The sequence below is a fragment of the Schistosoma haematobium genome, chromosome ZW, assembly GCF_000699445.3.
Source record: "Schistosoma haematobium chromosome ZW, whole genome shotgun sequence".
NCBI lineage: Eukaryota > Metazoa > Platyhelminthes > Trematoda > Strigeidida > Schistosomatidae > Schistosoma > Schistosoma haematobium.
The window spans coordinates 23,162,498-23,175,094 of NC_067195.1; the positions used below are offsets into that span (position 1 = coordinate 23,162,498).

At 32.9% G+C, this 12,597-nt stretch overlaps 1 protein-coding gene across 1 annotated transcript in view; it reads left to right on the forward strand.

Annotated features, from left to right (window-relative positions):
- Window positions 1-136: 136 nt before the first annotated feature.
- The window catches only part of MS3_00010331 (uncharacterized protein), a gene marked incomplete at its 5' end in the record, with an annotated part of 60,624 nt that continues 48,163 nt past the window's right edge, over window positions 137-12,597 (forward strand). The window contains 7 exons of the mRNA XM_051218692.1: window positions 137-490; window positions 526-713; window positions 2,368-2,651; window positions 4,445-4,656; window positions 6,944-7,198; window positions 7,943-8,065; window positions 11,980-12,141. Of these exons, the coding sequence (XP_051070756.1) occupies window positions 137-490; window positions 526-713; window positions 2,368-2,651; window positions 4,445-4,656; window positions 6,944-7,198; window positions 7,943-8,065; window positions 11,980-12,141 (1,578 nt within the window). The remainder of the gene's footprint in view (window positions 491-525; window positions 714-2,367; window positions 2,652-4,444; window positions 4,657-6,943; window positions 7,199-7,942; window positions 8,066-11,979; window positions 12,142-12,597) is intronic.

Consider the following 12,597-nt stretch of genomic DNA (forward strand, 5'->3'; position numbering starts at 1 on the left):
TGGTTTTGTTTGTATGAGTCGACAACAATTTGTACTGTCATAGCAACGATCCTAATTTTTAAAAGCAGTCATTTAAGCAAAATACAGTTCGTATTTTCATTATATAATTTATTCCTTAAACTATCTACATATAGCCATGTCTGAACTTGCATTAGATGACAAAAGGGCAGAGTTTATTGCTGAGTATATTCTGACGTCACATAAACTTAAAAATGACAAGTGGATGAAATTGTGGAATACCGATGATATTAAACAAAAAATCACCAATTTCTTTGAAAAACCTGATGTCACACAACTTTTCATTCTTTTGATGCCGAGTGGCTTTTTGACGGCCGAAAATGATTTTCCTGTTGGGTCCAAGTCCAAAGCTAGCTTTTTTATGAAGAAGTCAAAAGAGGCTATTCCTAAAGATGGGGTCATAACGAAATATATCTTCTACGGTGATCTTTCATACAGTCCTTTGGATCATTTTTCGGTGTTCGTTGACGAAGTAAGTAAACTATCCTAACTGTTCATATTTCTTAGGTGCTTGTCCCTGTTTTGTCTAACAAGAAAAACTACAGTTCTTGGCCATCTGTTGTTTATGAGGATGTCATAAAATATGCACACGGTCTGAAAAGGCAAACGGATATTGTCGTTGGGCAGGCAAAAGGAAAGACATTTTTACCTCTGCCGATTGAACAAGAGCGGTTAAAGGAGCATGTTAAAGAAGGGTAGATATTTGTTCATTAAATCTCATTTTTATCTGCATGTAAAAACATAATCTCAGCGCTTTGGCCGTTGAATCCTTTCTTAAGCGATGAGATCAGTAGTAGCGCAGTACTTATTTATTGTACGGTATATCGCTCACTTAATTTTTATTTATGTATCCTTACCTTTTTCGATATCCATTAAGTTCCAAATTTTTTAGGGCTGAATAATCTTTGAGTCGATATTGGTAGTTGACAGCAATTTACGGATAAATATTACGTTTCATTTAGAGTTGTAATCTGATATGCACCACAAATTTAGTTTTTTTTCATTCAGATATATCACGAAAGCCTCTTAGACGTTTTTGCGCTTTTGTTGTCGTGTTCTTTCATTGCATATAAAATATTTCATTCATATCGCAGAGCGAATTCGGCATGTGTTGTATGATTAGCGATTAAACATTACTTGATAATATCACAGCCTTACTACAAAGATGTCATGTTATTCCAAACCAATGAACCTATTAGTAAAGTTTGTGATATTATACATATTATACCTAGAATCATATCAAATTTTTAACTATCTGTAGTGGTTAACTATAAATTTCACAACATTTGTCGGGTTTTTTAAGGCATCATATTCCTTACCGATGCATACAAGACTTTAAAGTTATTAAGTACCGACCAAATGTGATTTGACACTAACTGACTTACAGTGAAGATGTTATAATCTATCATTTATTACTGTTGTTGAAAGATACATGTATATCTACCAATTCACACCGATTGTTTTGTGTTTTTTACTTCATTTTTATCCCCATTTTCTGTATTATTGCAGCTTGATTTTGTTCACTCCTGGAGAAGATATTTTGTTTTATGTATCTGTCTGTCAACTTTCACTTTTAACCAGAAGTATCTTACATCAACTAGACTAAATGTTAACTTAAATGCTTTAATAAATGCCTTCACTGCCGTGCTAGTTGTTACTATTTGTGTATTTTGACTAGTGTTTATCGTTTTTCCTCATTTGCCAAAGTAAGTCATGAAATGAGCTCAGTAGTTTGCTCTTTTTCTCTTGTGTAAAACAGTAAGTAAATGGACAGTGGGACCTGGAGATTCGCGAACAGTTTCAAATTCTACACTCATTAAGGCTTTCTGTTTTACAAGATTTTAGATTATTATCTGAATTAAGGCACAAACTGTTTGTCTTCCGGTCGTAAATCATAAATATAAGGCTTCCACTCTAGAACGCCAGTACACTGAGTTACGTGCACTTGTGCATTATTTTACCGTTTCGTTGAACGCTTTTACTCTCACAAATATTTTGTGATTAAATTCGGCAAAACGCTAGGTAACTAAAAGAGGTGGAACTAAAAAGGGTTTTACAGAGTATAAATAAGTTGTTTGCGTTTGAATTACCATTTACTAAAATCCTACAAAACTTTTATATTGAAGCCAAACTTCCGTTGTATTACATAAATGCCTCACTAATTTATTTGTTTTAATAAATCCTTTTAGATTAAATGAACCATATTCCCCAGTATTCATTTACCATCGACTTGTTAGAGACTAACTCAAATAGTTATTGACCTCAACTTCTGTTTCTTACAGCTAGACATCAACTCATGTGTTTAAAAAGAACCCATCAATTACCGTTTTTTTACTGTTCATCCTCTAGTAAGGTTAACCGAAGTTTTATATATGCTATCGAATCACTTGTCATTGACTGGTCACATCAAATCCACAAAGTATTGCTAAGGGACTCATCTCAACCATTATTAAGTGGATTACATCCCACTCCATTGGTGGAACTGGACTTTTGGAAGGCAAAAGTAGCAAATCTTGAAAACATCTATTCTCAGTTATGTACACCAAAAGTCAAACAAATGGCGCAAATTTTAGAGCAGGCTAATAGTAGCTACTTTGTTCCATTTAAAGAAATGTTTAAATCTATTGTAACAGGTTAGTCTGTGTTTCTATAATAGAATTTACTATCACTTTGCTAATAAATTGATGTTTCACAAGTAAATGTATGTCAGTAAATTTGTTGTGACACGATAAATTTCGTTAGGTTGTTGGGTTCAACAAAACGACATATTCTAATGCAGGATTTTATCCTCTTACTGATGTTAGGGGCAGAGCTGCAAGTAATGAAATCTTGGACGTGTTGAACTCTCCGTGTGCTGGAGGTGCTGCAATGTGTTTCACTGTTCTGAATAGAGTTTGTGAGTCATTAGGTTGTCACTGTTATATTTTACTATTTGGTCAGTATGGATTAGGCTGATATATAAGTGAGTTCCGCGTCTTCTAATATTGATTCTGATGACCGCTACAATATGAGAAACTGTAAACAAACTTAATTCAAAACAGGGAAACACATTTTATGGTGTGCGCTGCTTATGAGAACAGACCTAAGAAATATGTGGCAAGAACTCAAAGTGGAACACCTACCAGAAGAAGATTGAAATGAAGATAAGAGGAAGGGAAACAGAGAGCAATCGGAATAACAACAGAATTGAAAGAAGAATGGAGTACGCAAAGGACAACTCAGCGAAAATATACAAATGATTTATTCAATGTATGATTTTCATATTTTATAAAGACACTGTGTACTTTTTCATGATATGATATATTAATCTACCGTATCTAAGTTTTCGTACACTGCAATCGCAGCACCCTCAGTACACGGAGAATTGAAAAGAGGTAACTAACAGATGTATTTTTAGGAGTGATCACCCACGAAACTTCATCAAGAAATTTTTTAAAACCAATCACCGAGTACAAAATTAAAAGTTAAAATCAGAAGACAAAGCACATCTTCCAGAAGCTAAACATGTTAATAGCGTTGCTAGGATTAGGTGTAGCTTAAAATTCGATGAAGTCGATACAGTCTATACCATTCAAGCCAAGAAATACAGTGACAAACGAAAACAAACCAAACATAATTCACGAGATAAACTGCATCAACTACAAAAAAGCTCAACATAACACACAGTGGTTTTTCTCACCTGCTACATTTATATAAACGCCATCTAATTGTTAAACGACACTGAACACCCTTGCTTATATCAACACGTCGGAACTTATGGAAATGGGTTCAACCGGGAAGACGTAGTAGTATTTGGTCTATGAATCACAAAGAAAACCAGACAATTTTTAGAAGTCTGGCAACCCAGTCAATCATCAGTCAGTAGACACAGAAATTGATTCAGTCTATTAACCAAGACGAAAAAGGACTAACAACTGCGGGATCAAAAAATCAGGTTAGGGGATAAAACAACTAAAATAAATGTGCAAATAATGGTCACACAATTATGGATAACAACCAGCCGAATTCCAGGTAAAGAGATTAGTTAATTACGAAGAAAGACACTTCTTAAATCCTTATTCCTGAGACATAAATACTTTTTGCCATCTTAAAATGTAGTATTACTTTGTGGGCCGTTATGGACACCTTTATTAAAGATACTGATAGTTCTATACACATTTCAAAGGAGACGATTAATCTCTTGTCCTTTTAAACAACTGTTTTGAAATATTTTGCTACTGATCACCATGATTATTGTATTTTATCACTCTATTATAGTAAATACCTTTTTCTCATCATCAGTCCTTCACATAACATTTTACATCGAGAATACTCGACTAATTAGTAGTTATTAATCAGGTCAATTCAGTTGTAACAACAGTTTTTAACTTTTCTCACCGGTGGTTGTTATTTCAATAACCTTAAATTTAATATCATTCTATTATAGCTTTACGTGAAGCACAAGATATTGACATGCATTTAACTATGATGCGTACAAGATTAGAAGACATGGAACAAGCTGAATTCGACCAGTTATCACAACATATTGAACCTATTTTTGATTTAATCTGTTTAGTATGGGCTAGTTCTAAAGGCTACCGACAACCAGCAAGAATACTAGTTCTTTTACAGGAATTATGTAATTTAATGATTAATCAAGTGAGATAATTATTGAAATAATTTTGAATGATTATTTATTGGTAGTTTAAATGTAAGAATTTAGAACGCGATTCATATATTTGTTAAAATCTGCCATAAAAATACAACTATCTGGTTACATATATTCTATGGGTTAACTCTACACAACTTTTCTTTCTCACCATTCATTATTTTGTTGACAGTTGTTTGTGTTTTCTGAGTTGAGATATTCTATATTATTTATCAACTTGATATTGCAAGATGAATTGGTGCATTTGACATTTATAGACTAAAATATGTCCAAACATGTAGAAATAAAAAAGTACTTACAAGATAGATTTTCAAGCTGAGCTCTAAACTTAAATAAGTGATAAGGTACAGAATGAATTAGAGATCATCGTTTATCCGACCTGAAAATGTGACGAATTTAACATTACAATAACTTCAGAACTATTTAACAAGATACAACTAAAGACCGTGCTTATACTTTCAAGGTAAGTTGTTCTGACCAAGTGAATTAGCCATCTTATTTCTTCCCAAGTTGCTTTAAACATATTAAATATAATTAAATCGGTTGTGTAAAAATGCTTCTGTCAAGTTTTTCTCTGCATACTTGTCATGTTGATGTAAGTTGTAACTACAAACAATAGAATAGCACACAACCTTAATAGGCGAATTTAAAAAATGAATGGATTTGATATGTTGTGGATACTTTCTAATTAGACCACACCAAAATTGAAATTAAAATTTAATCATCTCCACTGAAAAATTATCTTCTGATTAAAAAATACTTGACGTTATTCCTGATGAGAATTCCACTGTTTCAGTTACTTTTATTTATGTTGTATGAAAAACAAAGTACATGTCGATTAAATATTGACGATTTACAGGAATTTTTGAATTCATTTTTCATACTTAGAATTTCTATGCTGAAGTGTTTGTCCACTATTCAAATTTCGATTCATTACGATGTTCCCTTTTCTACTAATCAATGGAAAAACTAATACTACTCACAAGTAACTCCCATAAGATGATCATTCCGATCAATATTTTTTTATATAAAAATATTCGAGAAGTACTTCTGATTCTTCTGTCATTACATTTGATAATTCGACATTGAATTCAGAAACAAAAAGGTATTAATTATGTTCGATACACTTTTCCAGACCATAAGTCTGATTTGAATCCTGTCCTAAGATCTATTTCACAAAACGTAGGTCTCATAAATAATTATTCCTGAACGAATGGATAGTTATATTCTTATTTTCCTGAAATAGAGAAATATATTGTATAAAAAGCAAAATGTTTCATTTTTTACTCATTAAAATTGATGTGGATTAAGAAGTTAGTCTTTCCCATTTTAACTTGCTGTACAATTAATTCACGTATGTTAATCATGTGGATGGTCGTACAATATGTATTTTAGATTTTCTCTGATCAGATAGCTTCCAATTAACTGGTTAATCACAAACGTTGGATAACCTTAACTCAAATCCTATAAATGTCGAACTCTCAACTTAAAACTTGTTCGAGAAAAAAAAGTTGAAAATCGTTTTTAAGTCACATGACTTCTGTAATATTAGTGATTCAGTCATATAAAACACGATGTTGGTATTTGTCTTGATGATCTTTTTCACTCTGTCTCTGGTGTTCACGTTTTTGTTAAAATGGAAAACAATTTTCCACGTGATTTGTTATTTAAGTAGGTTACCTATTTTAGTCATTATCTAATAAATCCTCTGACGACTCTTCGGTTCTTGTTTATAATCTATTCTTTTTCCACTATACCCTTTATTCTTTTCTGGACTTTTAGTAAAAGATTATGAAGTACTTTCCGGTACTTTGACAGTTGCTACTGGGATTATTTGTTAATCGATTTTTACCTTTTGGCCCACAAATAATAAAACGAACTTTAGTCGGTATTTAGGGTAATTTCGTCTTGGGGAGAAATATCTGTCTGATATTGGTTTCAAACACTATCTAGCTGACGGTCATTTTCGTTACATTTTTTCTACATGTCTTATCACGTCCTACTAAGAAACATATATTGAAATTCGTTCTGCATAGAGACAAAAGCCAAATATTATTATCGTATAGCCTCTTTGTGAAACTATTCTGAAAATGAATGTCAAACTGTCACACTCAAATCTCTACTCATAATAAAAATATAAACTGATTTTATTCACAATAAGTCATTAATAAATTAGCTTTTAAACCATTTATAAATTATTCAAACAGTATCCTGTTTGTATAAACCAGTTAAATTATGCCACTTTCAATCTTTTCCCCATCTGTTTATTTTATTTAGTGTCGAACAAATTTAGATCCCTATGATATATTAAAAGGTGAAGCTGAAGAGATCCAACCTAAAATTGAATATACTTTGAAGATATTACATAAATTTAAAAATATATATCATCAACATCGTGAAAACTTACCAAAATATTTTGAAATAGTTTCTCAAAAACTGAATATTTCAGATGAAATTACTTTATGGGAATTTAAAAACGAATTGGCTTTTAGTCGATATGATTCATTTGTTGAACGTGTTAATTCAGTACATGTAAGTAATTTTGATAACATAAATTTCTTATTCTTACAATTCATTTTATACACGAATTTCCTTTCAATTTTTTGATAAAATATAAGCTAAAATTTTATCCCAGAGTTTGATGTTAATTTCATAAAGTTAATCGAGAGGGATCTCTGGACCTAGGTTTCGAAATGCTCAGGACTTATCAGCTGGGTGTATTATAAATCATTAAGAAAGTGATATTATCTATAGGATTTGAACTAATATCATTTGATATTACAGTTGCAGACGTTACTGATGAGCCATTCGAACTGGGACTGACCTCCTGTAGGTTCGAGATGTTTTCATACTAAGTGAACATTTTTATCGGCAAGTAAAACTATATTGTCTAGGTCCCTAGTGTTGGTCAAAGTCGGTCGACCTAGCGACAATAATTAAGAAGCAGTTGGAAGTATTTGAATTGTTTTAGAAAGAAATACGAAAAAGTAGATCACAATAATCTGTAAAAATATTTGTAAATAAATATAAAGAATAATATGGACAATAGAGCATAAAACTTTATTAATAATATATGAATGCCAAGTGTGGAAAGAAGCAAAAAAGACATCTATCCACGATATTATTATCTATTTGCACTCATAAATTTTGTAGTCACTACCAAATGACTTGTGGTGTCCTTGAAACTGTAGCGAAATATAAGAAAGAATTTCTATGCAAAATCACATTTGAGTTTTTATTCATGTTTTTCATGTATTTGATTTTTTTCCTGCACAGCATTTAGTGTCAACAGCTATTGAATTTTTAAAATTAGAAAAGTTAGTATTCGGTGGAATTGAAGGCGGTTCCTTAAATCAACGTGTCACAGAAATTTATGAATCGTTTTGTAATAAATACAAGGTAAACAGAATGGCAGTAGAGCTGAAAGTGTTCCATTATTATTTACAAACTATAGTTTTTTGTTGTGAAAATTTTACCATTCTATTTTTTTATTTCTTCGTCGTTTTTACTCTACAGAGAAGTATTCACCTTTAAACTGTTTATCTCCATATTTATGTGAAGGGTTGAAAAAGGTATGATTTATTCTTTAAAATGTTTTGATTTTGCAATCGTTTATAGAATCTACTAAGTTGATTAATTCCATTTGAAAATCATTCGGTTAATATCGCAAAAATATCATCTTTAACAGATGATTCTTTTTACATTCATCCATATCAGAGAACTGAATGGCAATAAACGTATTTTGTATACTCCATATGTCTGATTGTTATGATTAAACATGTTATATTGTTTACTGGTAATTCTTATTTTGAATCACTGTTTGAGAAACCAATGAAGTTCAAAAATGACTACACATCTTGCCAACCTTTGATCAAATCCTCTTAAACAGTATGAAAAGCTAATATAATAAGAAATATTAATGTAACATATTGGGATATTACTTCATTCTATTTCATCCATTTTAACTTGTAGAAAAACACCTATTTATTTGAAAACAAATATCAAAAATGATTCATCATGATAAATATGAGACTAAGACCAACTCAAACCAACTCACCACCAAAAAGAAAACATAAAACTGCTCCATATCAAAGTATTTAATTGTATCTGATTAAGCAGAAAGTTAGTGACTAACTTTCATTCCATCTATAGAATGCATCCTAACTTTGTAAAATGATGTACCTCTAAGACTTTTTAAATCACTGAAGCTATGATAGCTCATATTTTTAAACCCTGACCTAATAACAGTGTGTTCAGTATCTCTGTTGGTTGAATTCAGTTGATTAGGATTGTATTGTGTGACCATTTATCTGCGTGACCTCACCTTGTACGTCCTTGTATTCAGTCTTATGTCATTGTTAGCAAGTAGCCGAATTCATTAAATTAAGTTTCGTAATTTCATTAGGGTCAATTATAAAAAAACCCTATGCTAATAATAACCATATACTCATTAGTGACTACTATCTGGAGTTCTAATCAGGACCCGTGACCAGTAGAGTTCAACCACGCAATGTGTAAGGCAGTACATACCAATGGCATTGAAAGATGGTTACTTATTGTTTAGAATCAATTAAAGTTAGACATGAAGACCATTGAATTTCAACTCAGTCTTCACTGGGTGGCCGTATGACCTAAAGATTTTGAGTCTAATCCTCAGTAAGGTTATGTTTGGGGACGGCTGATAAGTCCCGCACTAGGTTGAAACTGTTGTCCATTGAATCCTAGATGCCTAACTTGGGTCAGTCCTTGATTTAAATGATGGGATTCAAATCCGCTTTAAAAGTCTGATAGATTACTTTAGGTTCCAAATATGCATTGCCAATAAATATGAAATCTTGATCAAGTAAACTCACTAATAACTGGGAGATAATTAGCGTCACTCACAGACTGGGATCAGCTAAAATACCATAAAATCAGTCAGCTCCATCCCAGGTTAGGAGACTTCAACATTACTCACCAATAATTTCATGGTGGGTAGAAAGAAGAAAATCCATGTCTCGTAACGAATACGAAGCCACTAAGTAACACACAATGTTAACTGGATTAAGGACAAGTTCTTGAAATTCTAGCAACAACTCATGATTGGTAAAGTTTAACCATTTCGAGTGTGTGACAGTTACCTACCGATATGATTGAATGGTTGTGGTGCTATGTACCAAATCGACTCAAGTTGGAAGCGCTAATCATTGAAGTCTGAATCGGTAGTCTAAAGGTAAAGTACTTTGCACAAGTACTGAAGATAATGGATCGTTTAGTCATTGCTTAAAAATTTTGGTGGTGTTTTGTTCTCGTTCAGAAGAACGATGAAAGCTCCTCGACCAAACCATCCAGCTCAGAGAACAAAACACCACCAAAATCATCCACCTGAGCTACAAATCTTCTCCACCATTGCTTAAAAATCCTAAGCTAGTTATAAATAAATGTCCATCGCTGAAAGGTTTTCAAGGGTCTTTTTAATTATATCAGCGAGCGAGGAAATCTACGCTCAAATTGAAATAGTCCTTATACACTTTATATATTACTAATAATTACTTTTAACTATCAGACTTCAAAATTTTTACCTCTGATAAAAAAGGATTTTGATTATATGACTAAATGAACTTATTTAAAAAATAACTAGACAAAAACGACTATCCACATGCTTTCCCGACTGATTTCTGATTAAGAAAATTGAATTTATCCATGCTATATTCATTAGTCTCTACCAAGTTATCATTTTGTTTACTTGTCTATTTTTTAACCTGGTATTTTAACCCCCTATCCAACATATCCAACAATATATTTCGTTGATTACTTTGGTAATATGACCTTAGATTAAACTGAAAAACTAAACCTTTTAGTTATGAAAACAACAAATACGGTTTTATGTTACTACTGCAAACCTTTAGTACGTAAGTTATTAAACTTAATTGTTGCTATGACATTTAACATTGACAAAAATGAAAAAAATATGTGATCTCAAAACTTCTGCTGTTTGTTTTTTTGCAATATCTTAAGTCTCTAACAAACTAATATAACTGTCTTCACCGTCACTTATTCATAAAAATTATAATTTTTAATTAAAGGATAGAATTAACTAAGAAGATAATATATGAGTGCTATGATTCACGTCGTTACGTTCAGTAAAAGTGAAGACAGCGAAAAAAAGGGATATAAAGTATATAGATAAATAGATTAACTAAATCAACAATGGCAAAGTCTGACTAAAATTCAACTATTTAACTATGGACACTGAAACTATCTGAACAAGCGAAAAGGCTAGAACTCTCAGCCATTCTATAATCTATAGTCAGGTTTTTATTTGATGGCTTTAGACTAATATCAATGTTTTCCTTATTACGAATATCCTTGATGGTTTCATAATAAGATAATAGATACCTATAAACTCATAGACAGAATACGATCTCACAAAAAGTACACAAGATTAAAGCTTTAACAAGGACTTAAAATGGTGGTCTAACGTCAATCGGTCCATGATCTCAATCAAAAACTTAACCATCTGTACAACCCTAAACTGATAATTACCATGTGCTCACTAGTGACTAGCTTCGTGAGAAAATTCTCGGAGTTCTAGTGAGAAGCCGTGACCAGTGGAGCTAATCCGTGTCGGGTAGAGACAGGTATCTACCTCAGTACAATGGAAGATGGTCACGCAACTTCGTGGATTGGTTGAGGTTAGACATTAACACCATTGAATGCCGGCTCAGTGGTCCAGTAGGTTAAGCGTTCACGTTCGAAACTGGTGGCCCTGGGCTCGAGTCCCGCGAGCGGGGTCGTGGGTGCGCACTGCTGGGGAGTCCCACAATAGGACGAGACGGCAGTCCAGTGCTTCTAGGTTTTCAATGGTGGTCTAACATCAATCGGCTTATGATCTCAATCAAAATCGTAAGAGGTGATTTCTTGTGTCAAGTTCAGGAGGTGGCTCATCCTAGATTTGTAAATTGATACCACAGTCTAAAATTAGAGCATTAAAAAGATTATATCCATTCTTAACACTGACCAAAAATCTTCAGAGAAAATTCGGTCAAATAACTCCCTGAAACGGAAGTATATGACATATTTAAATGTTCTCATTCCATTTATAATTGAATGGTAAATATGTGTTTGTCCCTCCCCGAGGTCGTTCCCCAGCTTTGATTCTGTGACCACGTTGTCATAAACCAATCACTCAGTTATTATATTAAAAGAAGTCAGTTGGTAAAAAATTCTCCTTGTTTGACCAGTATACAAATGCTGTATTTATTATTTCTAATTATCTGTCTATTATAATGTCACTGTGAATTATCCTATACAACTATTCTATATTCCTTTAGATGTTCAATGATAGAACGTATGATGTTCTGGATCCTCTGAATGAAGATTTTTGTAAGGATTTCGCAGATTTTAACAAGCATGTTCAAGATTTGGAACATCGACTGTCTAATGTGATTGAACATGCAGTAGACGATTGCCCAGCTTTAGAACATTTTCTCAAGGTACCTCACAATTTTTGAAATTAATTTTAACCTACTTAAATAGTAATCAGTAACATACAACTGTTAACTAATATCAGTTGTGAGATAGGAACTCACTGAAGACAATGGTGTACGGTGGCGCAACTTCGTGGATTGGTTGAAGTTAGACATTAACACCGTTGGATGCCGGCTCAGTGGTCTAGTGGTTAAGTGCTCGCGCGCGAAGCCAGTAGGTCCTGGGTTCGAGCCCCGCGTGGTGCGGGATCGTGGATGCGCACTGCTGAGGAGTCCTATACTGGGACGAAACGGCCGTCCAGTGCTTCCAGGTTTTCAATGGTGGTCTAGCTTCAACTGACTCATGATTTCAATCTGTTAACTAATAATTAGAAAATTCTTTTTATCACAAAGAATAACAAAACATACTGATTAGAAGTAAACTTGGGTCATCGCAGAATTTGAAGTAGGGGTAATCAAACT